At 44.9% G+C, this 27110-nt stretch overlaps 1 protein-coding gene and 1 long non-coding RNA gene across 2 annotated transcripts in view; both read right to left on the reverse strand.

Annotated features, from left to right (window-relative positions):
- Nucleotides 1–222: 222 nt before the first annotated feature.
- Nucleotides 223–8638, reverse strand: LOC116981875. The gene is made up of 3 exons (XR_004414310.1): nucleotides 8626–8638; nucleotides 3972–3982; nucleotides 223–527 (listed from the first exon to the last, which is right to left on the reverse strand). It is a non-coding gene; the product is annotated as an uncharacterized LOC116981875 (long non-coding RNA).
- Nucleotides 503–27110, reverse strand: part of lrrc3c (leucine rich repeat containing 3C) — a 50485-nt gene continuing 23877 nt past the window's right edge. The window contains exon 2 of the mRNA XM_033035035.1: nucleotides 503–2735. Within this exon, the coding sequence (XP_032890926.1) occupies nucleotides 1867–2649 (783 nt within the window). The 5' untranslated portion in view covers nucleotides 2650–2735 and the 3' untranslated portion in view covers nucleotides 503–1866. The remainder of the gene's footprint in view (nucleotides 2736–27110) is intronic.

Consider the following 27110-nt stretch of genomic DNA (forward strand, 5'->3'; position numbering starts at 1 on the left):
ACCAGCTACGTTTTTTCAGCGGTACACATAAATGCTGGAGAAACTCAGCGGGTGCAGCAGCATCTATGGAGCGAAGGAAATAGGCAACGTTTCGGGACGAAACGTTGCCTATTTCCTTCGCTCCATAGATGCTGCTGCACCCGCTGAGTTTCTCCAGCATTTTTGTGTACCTTCCATTTTCAAGCATCTGCAGTTCCTTCTTAAACATGAGTTTTATCAGCATTTTCTTTTTTTTTTAAATTACAGCTGGTGAAACTCTTTTGACCGGTGTTCTGTGTCGTAATGTGAGAAACGTTGAAAAGTGTTCTACTGCCTTAAGTACTGAGTTTGAGGGGTTTCCGAGAAGACTGAGATGGGGGGATTCAACTCGAGGTCACTTGCACCAAAGCACATTGAATGGATTGAAGTCGATGGAACTGAAAGTCAGGAGACAAATGGAACCAACAATTGATACTCTCACAAGTATTTAACACTAACAATGAAAGATGCATTCTCCCCTTTGTTCCAATACCCTGTATCTTACTATGCTGGACACAGCTTCCTCCGTGAGGTTCAGCTTCAGTTCTGCACCTGGTTGAGTCCACGCATGGCAGAATGGTTTTGGCCTCTCTGGGTTTGAGTTTTGGCCATGGTAATTCTTTTCAAAGTTTTGACCTTGAAGCTTTCACTCTAAGAATGCGAGCAGAGAAAAAAACCATTCGGATGTTCTTCCTAAGTGGGTAAGGTGTTGAGTCCTAACTTGCGATCGTATCTCATTGGATCGATTAGTTACACCTAATTAGCTAGTGAAACACCCAATATAAACAGCTCCGGATATGGCGAAACCTAACTGTTGCTCTTCCCAAGGTCAAAATGGACAGTTCCATCTATGACGTCCCTTCCCACATTAACGTACTGCATTTTTAAATAGTCTGCCTGAGTAAGCTTTGCCCACCTGATCACCTCTGTGATTTTACATACTATAAATTAGGTTGTGATCTATGGTTTTCGACCATTCGCATGATAAAAGGGACCACTCTTCCACATCTGCTACTGTCTGATGAAGGGTCTCGACCCAAAACGTCACTATTCCTTTTCTCCAGAGGTGCTGCCTGACCCGCTAACTTACTCCAGCACTTTGTGGTCACTCTTCTGTATTCATTGTGTTGATATTTCTAAACAAGTGTAGACTCTTTCACCAGGGTCTTCAACCACCAAAGACCATCTCCGATTATACCAGAGAAGCTAGCGTAACTTTGCTTCACTCTCTCATCTTTTTAGGTTACAAAGAGAGAGAGAGAGAGAGAGGGAGAGAGGAAGTGAGAGGGAGAGAGGGTTAGAGAGAGATAGAGAGACAGGCACAGAGACAGAGAGACAAAGAGACAGAGAGACAGAGAGACAGAGACAGAGAGACAGAGACAGACAGACAAAGATGTGACTAAGACATTAAACCTGGGCTAACTTAAGATGAAACAATGTCCTTCGCAACATATTAAATCACAGTCTTATTCCGTTCCTGTTGCTAACTCATTCCTTATCCTTTCCTTAGTTTTGAAGAGCATATCATGAACAAGACGCATCTGAGTCTTAATGAACAAGACTCTTAATCTGAGCACGGCATTGGGCTGTGTATCCAATGCATTCACTGTTATTTATTTTTGGCAACCAATTTTTTAAAACAAGCTAGTTTGGGAGATCAGGGGGAGAGGCCAGAGTTACGGTCCACTCCTCTCCAAGAACTGACCTTCCACTTCAACCATTACAGCGCCACAGATCTCGAGCCGGCAGATTGTTATATATTTTTTTGTGTCGCCTTGACCTCCTCCTCCTCCTCCTCCTCCTCAGCATTCTCCGCTCCCCGAGGCGAGAATTGGAAGTGGCCCCCCGTTACACCACTGTGCTAATCGTGGAGGAGGCCTCGGACTTTGACTGCTTGCTGGGCAGCGACTTCAGGTACTCGAGGTGGCGCCTGGCGTCCTCCTGGTTCTGGCGGACATAGTACACCAGATACGAGATAACCATGGTGAACCAGCCAAACATGGTGATCAGCATTGCCACGTCAGTCGTCTTCTTGTGCACGTTGCAGAAGTTAACGTGGTGTGCAACCTCCAGGAAAGACTTCTTGGTGTGCTCCTCCGGGTAGGCTGAGGCGCAGATGATGTCATTGGATGACTCCACTTTCACGGTGACCATCTTGATCATCTCCTGCAGCTCGCAGTTGCAGAACCAGGGGTTGTCTGAGAGTTTGATGACTGCTTTCAACCTGCTGAAGACCTCTTTGTTGACAGTCACCAGTTTATTGTGGGAGAGGTTCAAGAACTTCAAGCTCTCGTTCAGTCCTCGGAAGGCGCCCGTCTCCAAGCGTTGGATGGCATTGTTGGACAGGTCCAACTCCTCCAGCTCATGCAGGTTCTTGAAGACGTCGTGCGGAATGGACGTTATTTGATTGGAATCCAGGTAGAGCTTCCGAGTGTTGTTGGGAATGTCTCTGGGGACCTCCTTCAGGTGCATGTCACTGCAGCGCACAGTCAGTCTCTTGTCCGGGTTGGAACAGTAGCAGCCCTTGGGGCAGGTCGTGGCCGAGTTAAAGCAGAAGGTCATCAGGACAAAGCTTTGTAAGAGCAGCCACATGGCGACAGAGTGCCGCAAGAGCAGGTTCCTCAGCTCCATTCTGGGGCATCGGCATAATCCTGCAATTCCTCCAATCCACAATGAAGCCCACACTTCGTGGCACCTCTGGGGACCTCTGCTGCAAGCTGCAAGGAAGGGAAAGGTGCCAGTTTAATAAAGCAGGTGCACGCATCATTTAGTTTAGAGATACAGCGCGGAAACAGGCCCTTCGGCCAATCGCGTTCACACCGACCACAGCGATCCCCGCACACTAAGACTTTCCAACACCCACTCGGGACAATTTTACATGTTTACCAAGCAAATTAGCCTACAAACCTGTACGTCTTTGGAGTGTGGGAGGAAACCGAAGATCTCGGAGAAAGCCCACACAGGTCACGGGGAGAACGTGCAAACTCCGTACAGACAGCGCCCGTGGTCAGGATCGAACCCGGGTCTCTGGCGCTGTAAGGCAGCAACTCTACCGCTGCGCCACCGTGCCGCCTTGATATAGCAAGCTTTCAGGATGCCACGAAGTGTGACTTTGAACTGTAAAGTAGGAAATTGTAACTTTATGAAATGGTTGAAATTTCAGACACAAGGAACTGCAGACGCTGGTTCACAAAATAAGACACAATGTGCCAAAGAAGGGACCTGAAATGTCTGCCATCCACAGATACTGCTTGGCCCGTTGAGTTACTCCAGCACTTTGTATCAATAGTTCAAATTTTAGTTGTGTCAACATTTACCAACAGAATGTACTTCTTTGCTGATGGTCCCTCATTATATGCTCTCATTATTCTGTAAGAATTGTTCCAAAGTCAGTATTATTGTCTAATCCTTTATGCTTTAGTGTTGGGTGCTTTGGGTTGACTGAGAGATCAGGTCATTCTGAACTCTGGGCAATCTGAAGTTACAAAGCAATAAAAATACAGCATGGAAACAGGCCCTTCAGCCCATCGAGTCCTTGGCGACCAGCAATCGCCCTGTCATCGGCGGTCACTCGAAACGAGTATGCTTGTGCGTGACTTTATTTAACGTGGGGAGACTGATGCACAGACAGCCACCACACGGTCCTTGACAGATCTGGGTCAGGATCCAATTGCATGGAGACCAAGCCGACCGGAGACCCTTTTCTGCTGCAGCCTTCATCCGCCTTCCCAGCCGTTGTGACGTTCCACTAAAGTCATCCATCGTCCTCCGCCTGTTCCACGGTTGAGGTCTTGGTTGGATTGCTCTTTGTCAGAGACCTCCCCCTCCACCTTACCACCACGGGTGGCCCTACCAGGAGCATAGCTCCAGACGGCATCGCTCTCAGGACCACACAAGCTTCTCCACCACAACAAGGTGACAATCTACGGAGAAGATTGCCTGTACACGAGCACCATCCTACACACTAGGGACAAGTTACAATTTACAGAAGCCAAATAACGTACAAACAGGTACGTCTTTGGAGTGTGGGAAGAAACCAGAGAAGCCTAGAAAACCCACAGGGAGAACGTGCAAACTCCGCTCAGACAGCGCCCGTAGTCAGGAATGAACCCAGGTCTCTGTCGTTGTAAGGCAGCAACTCTACCGCTGCACCACAGAGACATCCTGATGTAGGGTGTAACACTCTAGTGTTTGGGCAGCTCCTGCCCCTAAATTAATCACTGGGATAGACCAGGAGGATGAAGAACCTATGAAGAGGCTACAGGTTGGGCCTTGACCTGAAATATCTCAGATTTCCCCCCCCCCGATGCAGCAGCTTGATCGCCCCGACAAGGAGGCCCTCCGCTGGCTACGGGAATAAGATCGTCCCGTCAACGGAAGGTTAGAGGCCCCCGCCCGCTGGAGGGCGAAGAAGGGCCTTCCATCACAGTGAGGAATGCGGAGAAGTCAATGTGGAGGACGTTCATGTTAAAATGTATTTTGTGAGTTATTTTGCTTTTTATTGGTGTGACAGTATAGCAACATTGTACGTTGAGAAACATACTTGGCTAATAAAGTATGGTTATGATGGTTATTATGATTATATGCAACAAAAATCATCTCTTGTTGCAATTGCCAACCAGAAAAAAGAAGGAAGACTGAAAATCTGAACACACAGTTATTTTTACTCTGATCAAGCTCTTCTATGGTACAAGGCATTGGTTAGGATATGCCAGGACTTGAGGGCCTGAGCTATAGGGAGAGGTGGAGCAGCCTAGGACTTTATTCCTTGGAGCGCAGGAGGATGAGGGGTAATCCTTTAGAGATGCATACAATCATGAGGGGAGTAGATAGAATGAATGCACAGTCTTTTTCTCAGAGCAGGCGATTCAAAAACAAAAGGGCATATGTTTAAGATGTGCGGGGAAAGATTTAATACTAACCTGAGGGGTAATGTTCACTCAGTGGGTGGTGGGAAATGGAACGAGCTGCCAGAGAAGGTGGTTGAGGCAGGTACTATAACAACATTTAAAAAGCATTTTGACAGGTGCATGGATAGGAAAGGTTTAGAGGGATATGGGATGAATGCAGGCAAATAGGACCAGCTTAGATGGTACCATGTTCTGCGTGGAAGACTTGGGTCAAAGGGCCTTTTTCCGTGCTGTATGTCTATGATGATTGGAAGTATTTTTTTAAATGGCGACCCTGTATTTTGTTTCACTAGACAATATACAATAGACAATAGGTGCAGGAGGAGGCCATTCGGCCCTTCGAGCCAGCACCGCCATTCAATGTGATCATGGCTGATCATCCACAATCTGTACCCCATTCCTGCCTTCTCCCCATATCCCCTGACTCCGCTATCTTTAAGAGCCCTATCTAACTCTATCAAGAGTGCAATTGTCAATACCTGTATGTCGATATCGTGCATTGCATTTGTTTGTGGACATTGAATAGAAGAGGATAATCAATACCATATCCATGGTAACCAGAGAAGATAAAATCAATACTGAAAAACTCTTGACTATGAATGTGGACGAGTTATTGTTCTTATCAATTTAGGGCCAATTAAATATAGGATGATGTGTTTAAGAAGGAACTGCAGATGCTGGAAAATCGAAGGTACACAAAAATGCTGGAGAAACTCAGCGGGTGCAGCAGCATCTGTGGAGCGAAGGAAATAAGCATCTATGGAGCACAAAAATGCTGTAGATGCTGATCTGTTTCCCCAAAGGTAGACACAAAAAGCTGGAGTAACTCAGCGGGACAGGCAGCATCTCTGGAGAGAAGGAATGGGTGACATTTCTCGTCGAGACCCTTCTTTCCCAAAGCCTTTTTAACAGCTAAAAAAAACATTTTGCCAAATAATGATAACATCTGATAAAACACCCTAAAATGAACCAAATTTGAATAAAATGTCAGAGGGATGGGATTTATGTTTTAAACATTACGGGGAAAAGGCAGGAGAATGGGGTTGAGAGGGAGAAATAGATCAGCCATGATCGAATGGTGGAGCAGAAATTGAAGGGCCGAATGGCCTAATTCTGCTCCTTTGTCTTGTGGTAACATAGCTATTTTAAATTTGTCTGTGGAGTTCTCTGTCGCAGAGGGCGGTGGAAGCGGGTTCTCTGGATACTTTTAAGATAAAGCTTGATAGGGCTCTTAAAGATAGCGGAGTCAGGGGATTATGGGGAGAAGGCAGGAACGGGGTACTGATTGGGGATGATCAGCCATGATCACATTGAATGGCGGTGCTGGCTCGAAGGGCCGAATGGCCTACTCCTGCACCTATTGTCTATTGTCTTATTCACATTTTCATTCATCTAAACAGATCTCAGAAAAACTGCTTCCATCCAATCTCGTGATTCTCATTTTGGGACTCATTCATCACTGAAGAACCATTGCCAATATTGACCATCTCCAAGTTGGAACGTAAGCATTGTGAAGATCACACTGTCGTGTTTGACCCCCGAGGATCTTTCCCATCATCACTGCCTGATTTATTTCCTCTTCAGCGGAATAAATAGCACCAACTGAGGACATGTTTGGATATAAATAAATAGATGGCAGAGATCCAGGTTGAGGGCTGTGACACCTGGGATCGCCAGGTTTTATGACGTTGCCAAGCATATTCAAGCAGGATGTCCTGTTGACACAGGGAAGTGCACAAACAAACCAGAACATAAGAAGGTAGACAAATATGCTGGAGAAACTCAGCGGGTGCAGCAGCACCTATGGAGCGAAGGAAATAAGAATGTGCATTGCAGTGTACAAATCAGACTGGAGTCACAAGGAACTACAGATGCCGGAATCTTGAGCGAGTGCTGGAGTAACTCAACGGGTCAGGCATCATCTCTGGAGAATAGGGATGACCCGCTGAGTTACTCCAGCATTTTGTCTTTCTTTGTCATGTGGACACTCCTATCTCTTGAATTCTAGATGTCAGTTTTAGATTGAGAGATACAGAGTGGAGGAACCATGCCCTTTAGAAACATAGAAACATAGAAAATAGGTGCAGGAGTAGGCCATTCGGCCCTTCGAGCCTGCACCGCCATTCAATATGATCATGGCTGATCATCCAAATCAGTATCCTGTACCTGCCTTCTCTCCATACCCCCTGATCCCTTTAGCCACAAGGACCACATCTAACTCCCTCTTAAATATAGCCAATGAACTGGCTATAACAGCCCACCGAGTCCACACTGACCAACGATCACCCGTACACGAGTTCCATGTTGTCCCAGCTTCGCATCCCCGTGATCTCTAGGGGCAACTTTACAGAAGCCAATTAACCAACAATCCCGTGCGTGTTTGGAATGTGGGAGGAAACCGGAGCGCCCGGAGCAAACATATACGGTCACAGGGAGAATGTGGAAATTCCGTACAGACAGCACCCTTGGTCAGGGTTGAACCAGGGTCTCTGGCGCTGTAAGGCAGCAACACAACCGCTGCGCCTCATGGCACAGAGGAAAAGAATAGGCATCCTTTCAGGAAGGGTCCCGATCAGAAATATCACCTATCCATTCCCCCTACAGAGGCTGCCTGACCTGCTACATCACTTCATCTCTTTGTGTTTTGCTTTAGATCAGGCTGATCAAGTTCAACAAGCTGTACATCATCAAAGTACACGCAAACCAATACAATTAAAAAACACAATTTACCTACTCTACAAATGCAAAACACAGTTAAATGTTACTTTCAGGACAAGAAAACTTAAAAATGGTTAAACTGCAAGCTCATCTTAAAACTACTAAGACAAAACACTAGCATTTACTGTATATACAGCATACTCCAATGGCAGTCTAATCCTAAAACTACAAACTAGTGAAACTGTTTTTAGATTCTATTTGATGGTGGGGTATACAATAGTAACGTATTATAGATAATAGTTTAATTCATACAACATCTAAAGATCACAACAGTAAGCCAACAACTAAGGCAAATATTCCATTGATGTTTTGCTAATACTCAAATAATGACAACCTGAATTTGAATCCTTGAAATGTTAACATAGGTCATTCATATCGGATGAGTTCCTCCAGCACTTAGAGCTTTGCTCAAGGTTCCAACATCTGCAGTTCCTTGTGACTTTGTCCAAATCCTTTGCATTAGCTACATGTTCATCGGCCAGGGAGTAATTGGCGTTTGCTGGTGAAATGGGAAGTGATCTATTTACCAACTTCCTGATAAACATGAAGCGGTTGTTTCATGTAAAAGGTTCTGATTTAGTTTGGGAGAAACTGTCTTCAATTGGCAGGAAGATTGATAATCAGAGGTCAGACATTTAAGATAGAGAAAAATACAAGGAATAGATAAAGTTATCATGGGTGGTGCAGCGGTAGAGTTGCTGCTTTACAGCACCAGAGACCACAGTTCGATCCAGACTACGGGTGCTGCCTGTATGGAGTTTGTACGTTCCCCACGTGATCACGTGGGTTTTCTCCGAGATCTTTGGTTTCCTCCCACACTCCAAAGACAGGATAATTGGCCCGGTAAAAATGTAAGTTGTCCCTAGTGTGTGTAGTCAAGAGAGAGTCAAGAGTCAAGAGTCAAGAGTATTTTATTGTCATGTGTCCCAGGTAGAACAATGAAATTCTTACTTGCAGCAGCACAACACAATATGTAAACATAGTACACTGTAATCAATATAATAAATGAGAGATACAAAAGTTCAGTGTGTGCATACACACACACACACACACACACACACACACACACACACACACACACACACACACACACACACACACACACACACACACACACACACACACACACACACACACACACACATGCATAACAGGCCCTTCGGCCCACCGTGTCCACGCCGACCATCGATCCCTGCACACTAACACTATCCGACACAAAAGGACCAATTTTCCATTTACTGTACACCAAGCCAATTAACCTACAAACCTGTACGTCTTTGGAGTGTGGGAGGAAACCGAAGGTCTCGGAGAAAACCCACGCAGGTCACGGGGAGAACGTACAAACTCCACACAGACAGCACCTGTATTCGGGATTGAACCCGCGTCTGTGGCTCTGAAAGCGTTGCAAGGCAGCAACACCACTGCGCCACCATGCCGCCCTTCGTGACGTTTACATTAAGGCCGTTCAAGCTACTTGTATGTTAGAGCCTTCTGCAAACTCATTTCCATTTGCTCAGTCATTTATGAATTGCTTGTCAAGGTGCTGCAATTCCTTTTTTAAATATTCATCGATAGTTTATTTTTCTATGCGGATAACTCTCCATAACTTAATTGGTTTGCAGTTGAAGTAGGCCCCATTAATGTCTCTGGGGTTTATCGGCACCAGCTGTTTGCCACTTGCTGTACTGTACTTGGCATCCACTCGGTACACTGTATATTTGGCTTCTATTATTTATATTAAAAGATACAATCCACGCTCCACTCATGAGTAGCCCTTTTGTTTTATCAGGCTTGAATAATTTAGGAATAAACCAACTAACTAGACAGTATGAGATTGGATAATCAATGCCCTTCTATTTTGAATTACCGTTTCACTGTTGTAACCTCTCACTGTCAAATCAAGCAGGATTTTAAATGCTGTTTAACATTGGAAATGGTGTTTGACTTGAGCTAATAGCATATATCAAAAGGGGCAAGCCCTTAACCCCTACGCCTGTAAACTATTCAAATCTATTTGTACCACAGCTCCCATTTTCCTGTCTTTGGTCCATCCTTACAAGATAACCTTCTCCTAACACTCAAGCTCAGTCTTAAAACCATCCTACCAGGTTAGAACCATCCTACCAACAACTAGAGAGTGGTCCTGAGCTACCTTCTACCTCATTGAAGACCCTCGGACTATCTTTAATTGGGTTTTACTGGTGTTTATCTTGCACTAAACATTATTCCCTTTATCCTGTACCTGTCCACCGTGTACAGCTCGATTGTAATTATGTATAGTCTTTCCGCTGAAGATAGACACAAATTGCCAGAGAAAATCAGCGGGTCAGGCAGCATCTCTGGAGAAAAAGAATAGGTGACATTTCAGATGCAGAATAGGTGCTGCCTCACCCGCTGAGTTTCTCCAGCATTTTTTGTCTACCTTCGATTTTCCAGCATCCCCAGTTCCTTCTTAAACATTTTGTCTACTCCACTGCGAAATCTCCTCGAGGTATGCCTACTTTGAAGACGTTCTCCTCCTCCCTCCGGACTGAAGAAGGGTTTCGACCCAAAACGTTGCCCAGTTCCTTCGCTCCATAGATGCTGCCGCATCCGCTGAGTTTCTCCAGCATTTTTGTCTATCTTAGACATTTCAGGTCAATTCCTTTTCGCCAGAGATGCTGCCTGACCCACTGAGTTACTCCAGTATTTTAACACTATCCTCCGTGCAAACCAGCATCTGCAGTTCCTTCCTACACACAGTATTTCCGCTGACTGGTTAGCAAGCAACAAAAGTTTTTCACTGTACACTGTACAAACTGAACTAAACTAAACTAAAACTTGTAATTTTTAAAGAGTTAATCCAAGAGGGTAACAGTGGGCCAGCATGATGAAGCACTGCAGTCCTGCCAAGGTCTGGGATTTGGGGATAAAGAATAGGGTATGGATATTAAGTCTGGATGGGAAGCAACATAAGACATTTACAAGCTTTGTCCATCTCAGAGGTAGGCTACAGAACAAAGAATAGGTGTTTAATGAACTGTGGTGGATAGTTACAATGCCTCCCGAAACCCTACATATTAGAACCACAGTGCAGAGAAACATGTGAGCCCAGTTGCAGCCAAGCAAACCACTTTCTCCAGGACAGTGACAGATATACTTATTATTAGTAGGTACACAAAATTGCTGGGGAAACTCAGCGGGTGCAGCAGCATCTATGGAGCGAAGGAAAAAGGCGACGTTTCGGGCCGAAACCCTTCAGGAACCACACTTTGAAGGGTTTCGGCCCGAAACGTCGCCTTTTTCCTTCGCTCCATAGATGCTGCTGCACCCGCTGAGTTTCCCCAGCAATTTTGTGTACCTTCGATATTCCAGCATCTGCAGTTCCCTTTTGAATACTTATTATTAGTACTTGGTCCAATTAAACTCTCCCTAGAAGATTTTAACTGGAGAAAATTGATAGACAAACGTAGATGGCTGGCCATTAACTTGTGTGTGATTACCTGATACGGTAAATTCACTATCTGATATTTATGACTATCATGCAATTTTATTTAGTTTAGAGACATAGAATAGAATAGAATAGAATAGAATAGAATAGAATGCCTATTATTGTCATTCAAACAGACAAGGTTTGAACGAAATTTCATTCCTACAGTCATGACATTACACAAAAACACCAAGACACACACTTAACACAATTTACACAGACATCCATCACAGTGAATCTCCAACACCTCCTCACTGTGATGGAAGGCAAAAGTCTTATCTCTTCCCTTTGTTCTTCTCCCGCGGTCCAGCAGTCCAACTGCAGCAGAGTGTGGAAACAGGCCCTTCGGACCACCGAGCCCACGCCAGGCAGCGATCACCCATACACTAGTTCTGTCCTGCACATGAGGGACAATTTCCAGAAGCCAATTAACTTACAGACCTGCTCGTCTTTGGCATGTAGGGGGAAACCAGAGCACCTGGAGAAAACCCACGTGGTCACGGGGAGAATGTACAAACTCCGTACAGACAGCACCCATAGTCAGAATCGAACCCGGGTCTTTGATGCTGTAAGGCAGCGACTCTACCACTGCCCCATTCCAAATGTATATATTTTTCAAAAATATCAATTTTTTACAAAGAAAAGCTCAAACGGCATTTATTTTTAATGGTATGTAAAATAAGTGTGAAAAACATTTTAGCTTACTTATTTTTACACATGAAGGCAGTTTAGTTGCATGGACATTAGCAGCGACATCCTCTGAAGATTTGGCACTTATAATGGTGAATACAGTCATTCATTTGAATGATGTACTTTACATTCATACTGTTTAACCTTACGATATAGAATTGAAGTGCAAAACATTATTATTTTAGAGGATAAGGAGGTGGCTCAGAGCATGGTAATTTAGTTGAAAGATTTGTGCACAGAATATTAGTGTTTTGTTACAGTTTTTTTAGATACAGCATGGAACCAGGCCCTTCAGCCCACCACATCCACGCTGACCATTCACACTAGGTCTATGTTACACTCGGGGCAATTTACAGAGGGCCAATTAACCTACAAACCCACACGTCTGTGGGATGTGGGAGGAAATTGGAGCACCCAATTTGGAGAAAACCCATGGTGTCCCAGGGAGAGCGTGCTAACTCCTCACAGGCAGCATCCAAGGTCAGGAACGAACCCGGAACTCTGGCACTGTGAGGCAGCAACTCAATCAGCTGGGGATAGACACAAAAAGCTGGAGTAACTCAGCGGGACAGGCAGCATCTCTGCAGAGAAGGAAGGGGTGACGTTTCAGTTGGAGACCCTTCTTCAGACCCATTTAACCCCCACCCATACCATAGTCCTCACGCTCCCACCCCCCCCCCCCCACGCCTCTCTGGGTTAACAGGGTTAACCCTGACCACACCCCACCCGTAACATAGCCCTCATGCCCCCACCGTCTCTGAAGCGTCTACAGTTCCTCCCTACACACTCAATCAGCTATGCCACTGTACTACCCTGTGTGTGTACAGTTGTACTGCAAATCTCCCACAGCCAGTACATTCATGCAACCAGCAACAGCCCCGTTCCCCACGGACACGGATGGCTGAGAGCACATTATAGTTCTGCGGTAGAAATGTCACTTAGTGCTGATCATTTCAATGTCCTGCTGTGGGCTAGGCAGCGGCTGCTTCATTATCTGAGTCATGAATGGTGCTGACACAATGGAATCATCAGCGGGCAGATTCCCGTGTTTGACTTTATATGCAAGGAACCATCAGCGCAGGGGGAGAGACACAAAAGGCTGGAGTAACTCAGCGGGTCAGGCAGCATCTCCGGATGAAATAGAACAGGCGACGTTTTGGGCCGTGACACTTCTTCAGACTCAGTGGAAAGGGGAATGAGAGATATAGACGGAACTTAGGAGAAATTAATGGAAGATATGCAGAGAGCAATGATGATCAAGGAAATGTGGGACACACAATAGGCGGCCATTGTTGGCTGTGGGGTAGGTGATAATGACTGAGTATATAGACTGAGGAACTGAACACGCCGACAGTAAACTAGTACGTTGACTAGGGTGGGGGAGTGATGGAGAGAGAGGTAATGCAAGGAATACTTGAAGTTATTGAAATCAAAATTCATACCGTTGGGTTGTAAGCTGTCCAGAAGATATATGAGATGCTGTTCCTCCAATTCACATTTGGCCTTTCTTTCTGACAGTGGAGGAGGCGCAGGACAGAAAGGTCAGTGTGGGAATGGGAAGGGGAATTAAAGTGCTTGGCAACCGGGAGATCAAGTAGGCCGAGGCAGACTGAGCCAAGGTGTTCAGCGAAATGATCGCCGAGTCTGCGCTTGGTCTGAAGGAGCAGGAGCGTATGATCAGGAGATGTAGGAAAACTGAAGCATTTGAAGCTGGCTTGGCCCGACCCAAATCGTTACCCATCCTTTTGCTCCAGTTACATATAACATATAACATATAACAATTACAGCATGGAAACAGGCCATCTCGACCCTTCTAGTCCGTGCCGAACACATAATCTCCCCTAGTCCAATATACCTGCGCTCAGACCATAACCCTCCATTCCTTTCCCATCCATATAACTATCCAATTTATTTTTAAATGATAAAAACGAACCTGCCTCCACCACCTTCACTGGAAGCTCATTCCACACAGCTACCACTCTCTGAGTAAAGAAGTTCCCCCTCATGTTACCCCTAAACTTCAGTCCCTTAATTCTCAAGTCATGTCCCCTTGTTTGAATCTTCCCTACTCTCAGTGGGAAAAGCTTATCCACGTCAACTCTGTCTATCCCTCTCATCATTTTAAAGACCTCTATCAAGTCCCCCCTTAACCTTCTGCGCTCCAAAGAATAAAGCCCTAACTTGTTCAGCCTTTCTCTGTAACTTAGTTGCTGAAACCCAGGCAACATTCTAGTAAATCTCCTCTGTACTCTCTCTATTTTGTTACTCCAGCACTTTATGTCTGTCTTTGGTCTGAGACCAATTCACTGAGCACTCTTGGAGTGATGACCTGAGACAATGATGGATTGTTTACAGCAACCACAATAATTAATATTTTGATCAGTTAAATGTTTCCAACTCTGCTTCTATTATTAATGTTTAATGTTTTATTATTAATGTTTAATGTTTCATGTGTCATTCTTAATTGTTACTGTATGTCGTGTTGTTACTTGCGAGTGGAGCACCAAGGCAAATTCCTTGTATGTGTACATACTTGGCCAATAAACTTATAAACTTATTCATTCACGCTAAATGATTGAAATGTTTGGCATAAGACATAATAGTGGCATAAGGAAAATCTTTGGAACATCAAATTTAGCAGGATAAAGCCAAGATATTTCCTTTAAATCTCGCCCCTAAAGTTATGCCATCTCATCTTTGTCATTTACACCCTGGGGTAAAGGATCTGATTGTCTACCCTATCTGTGCCTTTCATAAATGTATTTAGAGTCCTTCCATCAGTTCTCCTCTCAGCCTCAGATACTCCTGACGAAACTATCCTAGTTTGTCTAACCTTGCATTATACTTAATGCCCTCTGATCCAGGCAGTAATCTGGTAAACCTCTTTTGCATCCTCTCCAAAGCCTCCAGGTCCTTCCTCAGAACTGCACACAGTACTCCAAATGCGGCCTAACCAAAGTTTGACAAACCGACATCATGACTTCCTGACTTTTATACTCAATGAAAGAGTGCTGGAGCAACTCAGCGGGTCAGGCAGCATCTGTGGAGAACACGGATAGGTGGCGTTTTGGGTTGGGACCTTTCTTCAGCCTGATGCTGGTGGAGTGGGAGCAACCTGGATGAGAGGAGGGGTAGCACAAAACCTGGTGAACGCTGGTGGATTCAGGAGAAGGGGAGATAGGTTTGAAAGGCAGATAGTTGGACAAAGACCAGAAATGGAAAGACAAAAGCTATTTGGCCCATCGTGTCCACTCGACCATTCGATCATGGCTGATCTATCTTTTCCCTCTCACCCCCATTCTCCTGCCATCTCCACCTCATGTAACTATATAACCATATAACAATTACAGCACGGAAACAGGCCATCTCGACCCTTCTAGTCCGTGCCGAACACGTATTCTCCCCTAGTCCCATATACCTGCGCTCAGACCATAACCCTCCATTCCTTTCCCGTCCATATAACTATCCAATTTATTTTTAAATGATAAAAACGAGCCTGCCTCCACCACCTTCACTGGAAGCTCATTCCACACAGCCACCACTCTCTGAGTAAAGAAGTTCCCCCTCATGTTACCCCTAAACTTCTGTCCCTTAATTCTCAAGTCATGTCCCCTTGTTTGAATCTTCCCTACTCTCAGTGGGAAAAGCTTATCCACGTCAACTCTGTCTATCCCTCTCATCATTTTAAAGACCTCTATCAAGTCCCCCCTTAACCTTCTGCGCTCCAAAGAATAAAGCCCTAACTTGTTCAACCTTTCTCTGTAACTTAGTTGCTGAAACCCAGGCAACATTCTAGTAAATCTCCTCTGTACTCTCTCTATTTTGTTGACATCCTTCCTATAATTAGGCGACCAAAATTGTACCCCATACTCCAGAATTGGCCTCACCAATGCCTTGTACAATTTTAACATTACATCCCAACTTCTATACTCAAAGCTCTGATTTATAAAGGCCAGCACACCAAAAGCTTTCTTTACCACCCTATCTACATGAGATTCCACTTTCAGGGAACTGTGCACAGTTATTCCCAGATCCCTCTGTTCACCTGCATTCTTCAATTCCCTACCATTTACCATGTACGTCCTATTTTGATTTGTCCTGCCAAGATGTAGCACCTCACACTTATCAGCATTAAACTCCATCTGCCATCTTTCAGTCCACTCTTCCAACTGGCATAAATCTCTCTGTAGACTTTGAAAATCTACTTCATTATCCACAACCCCACCTATCTTAGTATCATCTGCATACTTACTAATCCAATTTACCACACCAGCATCCCGATGTTGGGGGAGTCCAGAACCAGGGGCCACAGTTTAAGAATAAGGAGTAAGCCATTTAGAATGGAGACGAGGAAACACTTTTTCTCACAGAGAGTGGTGAGTCTGTGGAATTCTCTGCCTCAGAGGGCGGTGGAGGCAGGTTCTCTGGATGCTTTCAAGAGAGAGCTAGATAGGGCTCTTAAAAATAGCTGAGTCAGGAGATATAGGGAGAAGGCACGAACGGGGTACTGATTGGGGATGATCAGCCATGATCACATTGAATGGCAGTGCTGGCTCGAAGGGCCAAATGGCCTACTCCTGCACCTATTGTCTATTGTCTTACCTTTGACACACCTACTAATCAAGAACCTGACAATCTCGGCTAAAAAATACCTAATGACCTGTGCTCCGCAGCCATCTGTAGCAATGAATTTCACAGATTCACCACCCTCTGACTAAAGAAATCCTTCCTTCTCTGAGAATGAATAGGGACCACCAGGACTGTGATGGTAGCAGAAGGCTGTGGAAAAGGTTTGCATGAGCAGGTTTAGTTTCTTCCTTTAACTGATTGAAAATACATCTAAAGCAAATATCTCTTAATTAGTTTTAGACTAGATAAATTGCAGAAAAAGCGACAAATCACAGGGGTAGAAGGTGCCCTGTAGCTCATCTATTAGTTATAATGTGGGCTATTTGTTCCAAGTTGCAAGGAGACCATTTATATACCGTAGTTAATTTAACAAACAGAATATTCAGCTCTTCGATCCTAATCTATAATCCAGTTTGACTGCTGATAATCATTACCCTAACTCCTGTTTACACAAATGGACCAGACATGTCCTGGCAATGTTAAAACGAAACAACTAAATGAGACACACACTAGCCTGACTGATCAGAGAGCCATTTAAGCTTTTAGTCCGTTCTTCTGTAAAATTAGTTTTCCATCATCTGTCCTGGACTCTACCCAATACAATTAATGTTCCTAAAAAGTACTGTGCAAACATTTCTCATAATCTCTCTGCCTGCAAACTCGGAGGGGGGGGGGGGGAGAAACAAAATACTTAACCCAACCTTCCTGCAGTTTAAAGTTTAAACAGATATTGTCCCTGCGTGTCAATGTTCTGACATTGACAATTCGTAAAGCACTTGCTGGCTTAGACCAATATCCAATGTAATGCAATGGTTAAGAGATGTTCATGCTGGTAGTAAAATGCTTTTCATGGCTTGAGTCAAACATGTACTCCCTTGCAGGGGCTTGTGTCAATTCAGTAATGGATCAATTTGCAGAGGACAGGCAGGTTACATTCAAACCGCTGATCGCGGAGCTGCTCGCTCCATTAAGTGGTGGCTTTAAAGGCCAATCAGCTCAACGAGCAACCTATTTGTCAATTTGTCACAAGCAAAAAGCATTGAATTGCTACGAGAAATACTGGCTGGCCATGAATCTGTGAGCTCCCTCCATTGGTCTTTTAATCACTTTTAATCGCAGACTGGTACATAGAAACATAGAAAATAGGTGCAGGAGTAGGCCAGTCGGCCCTTCGAGCCTGCACTGCCATTCAATATGATCGTGGCTGATCATCCAACTCAGTACCCCATACCTGCCTTCTCTCCATACCCCCTGATCCCTTTAGCCACAAGAGCCACATCTAACTCCCTCTTAAATATAGCCAATGAACTGTGGCCTCAACTACCTTCTGTGGCAGAGAATTCCACAGATTCACAACTCTCTGTGTGAAAAATGTTTTTCTCATCTCGGTCCTAAAAGACTTCCCCCTTATCCTTAAACTGTGACCCCTTGTTCTGGACTTCCCCAACATTGGGAACAATCTTCCTGCATCTAGCCTGTCCAACCCCTTAAGAATTTTGTAAGTTTCTATAAGATCCCCCCTCAATCTTCTAAATTCTAGCGAGTACTTTCATGCTGTTTATTTTAGTTTAGCTCAGTTTAGAGATACAGCGTGGAAACAGGCCCTTCGGCCCAGAGAGTCCGCACCGACCAGTGATGCCCTCACTAACACTAGACTACACACACTGGTGACAATTTACAATTATACCGAGCCAATTAGCCCTCAAACATGTACAGTGGCTTGCAAAAGTATTCATACCCCTTGAACCTTTCCACATTTTGTCATGTTACAACCACAAATGTAATCGTATTTTATTGGGATTTTATGTGATAGACCAACACAAAGTGGCGCATAATTGTGAAGTGGAATGAAAATGATACATGGTTTTCAAATTTTTTTACAAATAAAAAACTGAAAAGTGTGGCGTGCAAAAGTATTCAGCCCCCTTTACTTGATACCCCTAAATACAATCCAGTGAAACCAATTGCCTTCAAAAGTCACCTAATTAGTAAATAGAGTCCACGTGTGTAATCTAATCTCAGTATAAATACAGCTGTTCTGTGAAGGCCTCAGAGGTTTGTTAGAGAACATTAGTGAACAAACAGCATCATGAAGCCCAAGGAACACACCAGACAGGTCAGGGATAAAGTTGTGGAGAAGTTTAAAGCAGGGTTAGGTTATTAAAAAAATCCCAAGCTTTGAACATCTCACGGAGCACTGTTCAATCCATCATCCGAAAATGGAAAGAGTATGGCACAACTGCAAACCTACCAAGACATGGCCGTCCACCTAAACTGACAGGCCGGGCAAGGAGAGCATTGATCAGAGAAGCAGCCAAGAGGCCCATGGTAACTCTGGAGGAGCTGCAGAGATCCACAGCTCAGGTGGGAGAATCTGTCCACAGGACAACTATTAGTCGTGCACTCCACAAATCGGGCCTTTATGGAAGAGTGACAAGAAGAAAGCCATTGTTGAAAAAAAGCCATAAGAAGTCCCATTTGCAGTTTGCCACAAGCCATGTGGGGGACACAGCAAACATGTGGAGGAAGGTGCTCTGGTCAGATGAGACCAAAATTGAAGCTTTTGGCCTAAATGCAAAACGCTATGTGTGGCGGAAAACTAACACTGCACATCACCCTGAACACACCATCCCCACTGTGAAACATGGTGGTGGCAGCATCATGCTGTGGGGATGCTTTTCTTCAGCAGGGACAGGGAAGCTGGTCAGAGTTGATGGGAAGATGAATGGCGCCAAATACAGGGCAATCTTGGAAGAAAACCTGTTAGAGTCTGCAAAAGACTTGAGACTGGGGCGGAGGTTCACCTTCCAGCAGGACAACGGCCCTAAACATACAACCAGAGCTACAATGGAATGGTTTAGATCAAAGCATATTCATGTGTTAGAATGGCCCAGTCAAAGTCCAGACCTAAATCCAATTGAGAATCTCTGGCAAGACTTAAAAATTGCTGTTCACAGACGCTCTCCATCCAATCTGACTGAGCTTGAGCTATTTTGCAAAGAAGAATATGCAAAAATTTCAGTCTCTAGATGTGCAAAGCTGGTAGAGACATACCCCAAAAGACTTGCAGCTGTAATTGCAGCGAAAGGTGGTTCTACAAAGTATTGACTCAGGGGGCTGAATACTTTTGCACGCCATACTTTTCAGTTTTTTATTTGTAAAAAAATTTGAAAACCATGTATCGTTTTCCTTCCACTTCACAATTATGCGCCACTTTGTGTTGGTCTATCACATAAAGTCCCAATAAAATACATTTACGTTTGTGGTTGTAACGTGACAAAATGTGGAAAAGTTCAAGGGGTATGAATACTTTTGCAAGCCACTGTATGGTTTTTGTAGTGTGGGAAACCGGAGCGCCCGGAGAAAACCCACGCTGGTCACGGGGAGAAGTACAAACTCCGTACAGACAGCACCCGTAGTCAGGATCGCACCCGGGTCTCTGGCGCTGTAAGGCTACTGTCGTGTCACCTCATTATAGAGTGTTCATTATAGTGTTATATTATATATTATTATGATGGTGTTATAGAGTCAGAGTCATACAGCGTGGAAACAGGCCCTTCGGCCCAACTTGCCCACACCGTTCAACATGTCCCATCTGCATGTGGCCCATAACCCTCTAAACCTGTCCTAGCCAGGTACCTGTCTAACGTTACAATAGTACCTTCCCCAACTACTTCCTCCGGCAGCTCGTTCCATACACCCACCACCCTTCAATTGTAAAGTTGTTGGAGGCAAGATGAACTTCCTTAGTCTTCAGAGGGAACAAAGGCATTGGTGTGATTCCTGCCTCCAATCCCTCACCTCACCATTCACCGCTGACTATCTTTGGCCCTCTCTCTCTTCCACAACTCTCTGCACCTGGATCTGGTCCAGCCAGGACTCAGTGACTTCCATTGCGTGCTCCACAATAGTGGAACACTTGGTGGACTGGCCTTTGCTCGGGCAAGCTCTGTTCCCGATGATCATGGAGGAATGATCATTGAGGCTAATGGGGAGGACGTGGGGTTTTTACCTCCAAGGAACTAATATCTCCTGGGACACAGGTGATGAGGAAGCCAGCATAGGTAGCGTTCCAGTTTAATTCCTCTCAAGTGGCACGGTGGCACAGTGGTAGAGTTGCCGCCTTTAACAGCGCCAGAGACCCGGGTTTGATCCTGACTATGGGTGTTGTCTATACGGAGTGTGTACATTCGCCCTGTGACTGCCTGTGTTTTCTCCGGGTGCTCCGGTTTCCTCCCACACTCCAAAGACGTACAGATTTATAGGCTTCTGTAAATTGCCCCTGGTATGTAGGATGGTGCTAATGCATGGGGGTGATCGCTGGTCGGCCTGGGTTCGTTGGGCCGAAGGGCCTGTTCCCACACTGTATCTTGAAAGTAAAGGTCTAAAGTTTAATTTGGTTCTTATTGATTTTATTTTGCAACTATGTTTAAACGGTTGGAGGTTTCACTTGCCTTTCTTTAAGCACGAAGACTGATTCAGTGCAGTACTGAGGGCATGTGCCAGCCACATTGTTGAATCTGTTGGGGTTGCTCTCATGTGTAGGAGGGAACTGCAGATGCTGGTTTAAACCAAAGATAGACACAAAATGCTGGAGTAACTCAGCGGGACAGGCAGCATCTCTGGAGGGGAGGAATGGGTCTGTCGAAGGGTCTCGACCCGAAACGTCACCCATTCCTTCTTTCCAGAGATGCTGCCTGTCCCGCTGAGTTACTCCAGCATTTTGTGTCTATCCTGGGTTTGCTCCCTTGCTCCCCTGCTCCCCACAATAGGGCATTAAAGATCCTACAGCACTACTCGAAGGAGAGCAAGGAAATTCTTCCCAGTGTCCAAACCAGCGTTATTCTCAAAATAGCTCTATAATTTTCTGCATCACAGCATTGGCCTGACTTCAAAAATACTAAACCAGCTGTAAAGTGTTTTGAGATGGAAATAATTTCTACTATGCCTGCACATAATAAAAAGAGATAAGAGGCAGCCCCTGCTCTCTCACTGAGATAGACAATAGACAATACGTGCAGGAGGAGGCCATTCGGCCCTTCGACCCAGCGTCACCATTCATTGTGATCATGGCAGATCATCCCCAATCAGTACCCCCCGTTCCTGCCTTCTCCCCATATCCCCTGATTCCGCTATCTTCAAGAGCCCTATCTAGCTCTCTCTTGAAAGCATCCAGAGAACCAGCCTCCACCACCTCTGAGGCAGAGAATTCCACAGACTCACCACTCTCTGTGAGAAAATGTGTTTCCTCGTCTCCGTTCTAAATGGCTTACTCCTTATTCTTAAACTGTGGCCCCTGGTTCTGGACTCCCCCAACATCGGGAACATGTTTCCTGCCTCAACCGTGTCCAAACCCTTAATAACCTGATATGTTTCAATAAGATTGCCTCTCATCCTTCTAAACTGCAGGGTGTACAAGCCCAGCCGCTCCATTCTCACAGCAGATGGGGTCTCAATAACGTGTTCAGCAAGTAGTAGCCAGCAATGCACAAGAGTCTAGAATGTGACATTTGCCAAGCAAGAAACACAGAGCACAGACAATACTCCCCACCATCGACTCCACCCACACTTCACGCTGCCTCGGGGAAGCAGCCAACATCATGAAGGATTTCCCCTTCTTCTCCCTGCTCCCATCGGGCAGTATATACAGTGGCTTGCAAGTGAGAACCATCTCTTTCCTTCAGACACCCTCACCCAGGCGACCCAGCAGTGGTTGATCAGACCACGACTTGTGTTCAGGTGGCATTCGCTCCCCCCCCATGGACCTCCTCTCCTGATCCAGAGCCATCTCGAGGCCTTCTCCGCTGCCTCTGTGGTGTTCCTGATGGCTCTTCTCCTCGCCATTCTGTTGATGCCCAGTGCACTCAAGGCTTTGCCCTGCAAAGTATGGTCCAATCCTTTCTACCTTATTGCAGACATCGGACTTTGTCTCTGGAACTATCACACTATAATGTTGAGACCTATCTCCTGCACTCTGTATCTTTCCTTTTTGCTCTACCTATTATACTTGAGCTTGGCTTGGTTATATTCATGTATAGTATTATAGTATTATTTGATTTGAGTGGACAGCATGCAAAACAAAGCTTTACCCTGTATCTCAGTACACATAGAGTCATACAGCATGGAAACAGGCCCTTCGGCCCAACTTGCCCATACCGACCAACATGCCCCATTGTTCATGTGGAACCGATGTAGACTCAAATGAGGCAAAAGTCCTTATTCTGTGTTGTAACCATTCCATAACCCTGTTATTAGAACAAGCAGTCAGTCAATACTATATTGCAACATTAGTTACGGTTTATATTGCACCATTCTGGAGAGACACAGGCAGCAACTCTGGAGAGAAGGAATAGTTGACGTTCCGGGTTGAGACCATTCATCTGCGTCTAACTTCGATGTAAACCAGCATCTGCAGTTCCTCCCTACACATGGGTAGCAGGGGTGCTTGGTATAAGGATAGTTTTAAACACTAACGAATGCAACACGAATTAATGTATGAACGCTGAGAATGTCAGGAGAGTGTTTGCACTGTTCTTATCATAAGTGATCATAAGTGATAGGAGCAGAATTAGGCCATTCGGCCCATCAAGTCTACTCCGCCATTCAATCATGGCTGATCTATCTCTCCCTCTCAATCCCATTCTCCTGCCTTCTCCCCATAGCCCCTGACACCCGTACTAATCAAATATCTCTACCGTAAAAATATCCACTGATTTGGCCTCCGCAGCCTTCTGTGGCAAAGGATTCCACAGATTCAAGTTCGGCAACTTGAGCGCCCTGGAGAGGAAAAGACTACAAAAAGTAGTAAACACTGCCCAGTTCTTGTTTTGTACATTTTTTTTTTTAAATCCTGAATAAAGTTTATTTCTGGAAAAAACAAGTTGGTGGAAATCTCTCCTAGAACAATAAGCAAGAAACTCAACATCATAATTGCTTCTCCAGGACAAGCCAGTTCTAACTCAGCTTGTTCCTTCCAGTCACGTCTACAGTACTTGGAACATTAACCCGGAACATCCACTGGGATGTTATGTTTTATAAATAGTACAAAAGGCCAATTGATTCCTCCAGCCATAAATATCAGGCTCCACATAGAGGAGCAAAGAAAGCGTCTCGTCGTTAGAAATGAAAGCAGCAGGTGACTAACCTAAAGATAGACACAAAAAGCTGGCATAACCCAGCGGGTCAGAGAGCATCTCCGGAGAAATGGAGAAAAGCTATAGGTGACGCTGCAAACCAGCTGTGATGATGGTCCAGGCCCTTTGGTTCCGTGACAAGATATTATTGTCTGTTCCTTTTTAATAAATAATCAGAACTTATTAAAAAAACGATCATCGCACTCCAAATGCCAAGCTTCCATTTTGCTCCATCATACAATTCCCCCGATTCCTATACTTTGCAATTTGTCGTTGGTGAATAATTACAGCTAATTGGGTAGCAGCCAAGAAATTTCTGTACAAACATTTAAGCAGCTTCACCTCAAGGCAGAGCCAAGATGAAAGCAGCTCTGTTTTAGACTTCTATATCAATATTTGTTCTGCATTCATAATCCCGCGTGTTTGCTCCTCATTTGCATTCAAGAAAAACTTAACAAGCTGCTGACGTCTCGTTAATTGACAACGTTACATTTTACGACATGTAAGGAGAATTTGAATAGACGAGGCCAGGGGTGGGGAACCTTTCCATGGTGGATGGCTGCATTAAGTTAGCTGTGATCTAATAAGGCCGCATCCAAAAAACTTCAATTAGATATACTTCAAAATGTACGTTATTTTGTTAAAATAGCCCGCATGACTTACTAATGTTTTAATTGTGGCCGTCAGTCGGGGAGGATTATTTAATTGAATCTTCTTTTACTCTTTGGTATTTTAAATACGTTCATTTTAAGATTAAAATTAAAATAATAAAAGACGAACAAAAACATATTAATAAAAATATGAAGAAAGACTGGATAGACTCGACTTGTACTCGCTAGAATTTAGAAGATTGAGGGGGGATCTTATAGAAACTTACAACATTCTTAAGGGGTTGGACAGGCTAGATGCAGGAAGATTAGTCCCGATGTTGGGGAAGTCCAGGACAAGGGGTCACAGTTTAAGGATAAGAGGGAAGTCTTTTAGGACCGAGATGAGAAAATCATTTTTTACACAGAGAGTGGTGAATCTGTGGAATTCTCTGCCACAGAAGGTAGTTGAGGCCAGTTCATTGGCTATATTTAAGAGGGAGTTAGATGTGGCCCTTGTGGCTAAAGGGATCAGGGGGTATGGAGAGAAGGCAGGGATGGGTTACTGAGTTGGATGATCAGCCATGATCATATTGAATGGTGGTGCAGGCTCGAAGGGCCGAATAGCCTACTCCTCCACCTATTTTCTATGTTTCTATGTTTCTATAATAATAAAACGACTTGTTCTACAAAATTTGGATTCATTCAAAAGGCCGCATGTACCCCACCCCTGGATGAGGCCAAGCCCACTAGAGAGATGAGTGGGAAGGGTCTGCAGATGCAGATGCGGATGCCAAAGTCAGCATCTCTGGAGTGAAGGAATGGGTGGCGTTTCGGGTCGAAATCCTTCTACAGACATTTCGACCCGAAACGTCACCCATTCCTTCTCTCCAGAGATGCTGCCTGTCCCGCTGAGTTACTCCAGCTTTTCGTGTCTAACATCCCACTAGAGAGATGGATGAATGATGATCTAATATGTAAGAGCTGGACAGACAAGATGGATGCTGAGACATTGTTTCCTCAGAATTTCCTGGAATTTGAGGGCACAATCTCCGCAGAGCGTTCAGATGTCTGGGAATTAAATATAATGTCTTCTCTCCAAGGGCCCTGAGAGTTTACACTTCCCCATCCAAGATGCCTGTCGAGGCTGGGGCATTGAATATGCATTCACGGGGGAATATATTTGAATAATATTGATAGGTTTTTAGACATTCAGGCGCACAAGGGTTACCTGCTCATATGTTGCAAGCTATCCAATCAGCAGAAAGACTATAGATGATTACAATCAAGCCAGCCAGCGTACAGATACAGGATAAAGGGAATAACGTCTGTTGCAAGATAAAGTCCAGTAAAGTCCGATTAAAGATAGTCTGAGGGTGCCCAATGAGGTAGATGGTAGGTCACGAAACACTCTCCAGTTGGTGATAGGATGGTTCAGTTGCCTAATAACAGCTGGAAAGAAATTGCCCCTGAATCTGGAGGTGTGCGTTTTCATGCTTCTGTACCTCTTGTCTGTTGGAAGGGGTGTGGGGTAAAAAAATTGTAATTTGGGAAACTGTATTGAATGTATGTATAGCCTCCGAGAATGTCGGATGGAGTTTTGTATAGATCATGTACTGTATACATTTATTTCGCGAATAAAGTATATTTTGCGGTTTAAAAAAAAAACTTGCCTTTTGGAAGAGGGGAGAAGAGGGGGTGACCGGGGTGCGACTCATCCTTAATTATGCTGGTGGCCTTGCCGAGGCAGTGCGAAGTGTAGATAAAGCCTACGTTTTTATGTGGGTGGAGAAAAGAACACCATGTCTGGCAGCTTTGTTCTGAGCGTTGACTTCTTGCGTGTGAATTAATTCTCTGAGGGAAATAAAGCTGTAAATGGCAAGGGAGAGATAGCTTTTCAATAAGGCAGCAAACAGCTTTCAGAATAAGGTCGCGGCATGAAAAATGGTTGGTGAATGACAAGAATCATAAATTACCTTCCAACGATATTCGCTATGAGTTGGATTTCCCCCGTTAAATATTCCCATTAGTCCTCCAGCTGTTTGTTGAATCTACTGGTATCATCTGCAGGGTCTTGCCTCTCTGGGGCATTCAGATCATCTACTTTCATTTGACCAACGTGAATGTGTTCACCTTTGCAACCAGAAGCCACTCTGGCCACTCCCTCTTCTCCCCTCTCCCATCGGGCAAAAAGATGCAGAAGTGTGAAAACGCACACCTACAGATTCAGGGACCGTTTCTTCCCGGCTGTTGTCAGGCAACTGAACCACCCTGCCACAACCGGAGAGCAGTCCTGAATTACTATCTACCTCATTGGAGACCCTTTGATCGGAGTTTATTGGCTTAACTTGCACTAAACCTTACTCACATCAATGCCTTCATCATGTATCTGTATGCTGTGGATGGCTCGATGGTAATCATGTATTGTCTTTCCACTGATAGACACAAAAAGCTCAGCGGCACAGGCAGCATCTTTGGAGAGAAGGAATGAGTGACGTTTCAGGTCAAGACCCTTTTTTATTCTCTTCGCTGACTGGTTAGCACGCAACATAATATTTTCACTGTACCTCGGTACATGTGACAATAAACCAAACTCAACTCAGAAGGCCAAAATCCTCCATTTTCCCTGCCGACTTCCCACATCCACTATCTATCACCTCTCCTCAAGATGGAGCTATGGTTGCGGGCGGCGCTGACTTTGAACACCGCGGAGCCTGGGATCTTTCGCCGAGATCGCCAGTGTTGGAGCTCCGACCAGCGCGGCCTGTGGACTTCGGGAGCCGCGGTCTCCGGGGAGGAAGCGGCCGTTCCAGACACTCCAAGCCTCAATAGGCCCGACCATGGGTGAACAACAGGAAGAGGACTGCACTTTGTTGCCTTCCCTCACAGTGGGAACCATTGTGGGCGGATGTTTTTATGTCTAATGTTAAATTCTTTAATGTTGTGTGTTATTTTT

The sequence above is a fragment of the Amblyraja radiata genome, chromosome 16 (assembly GCF_010909765.2).
Source record: "Amblyraja radiata isolate CabotCenter1 chromosome 16, sAmbRad1.1.pri, whole genome shotgun sequence".
In the NCBI taxonomy this organism is placed as follows: domain Eukaryota; kingdom Metazoa; phylum Chordata; class Chondrichthyes; order Rajiformes; family Rajidae; genus Amblyraja; species Amblyraja radiata.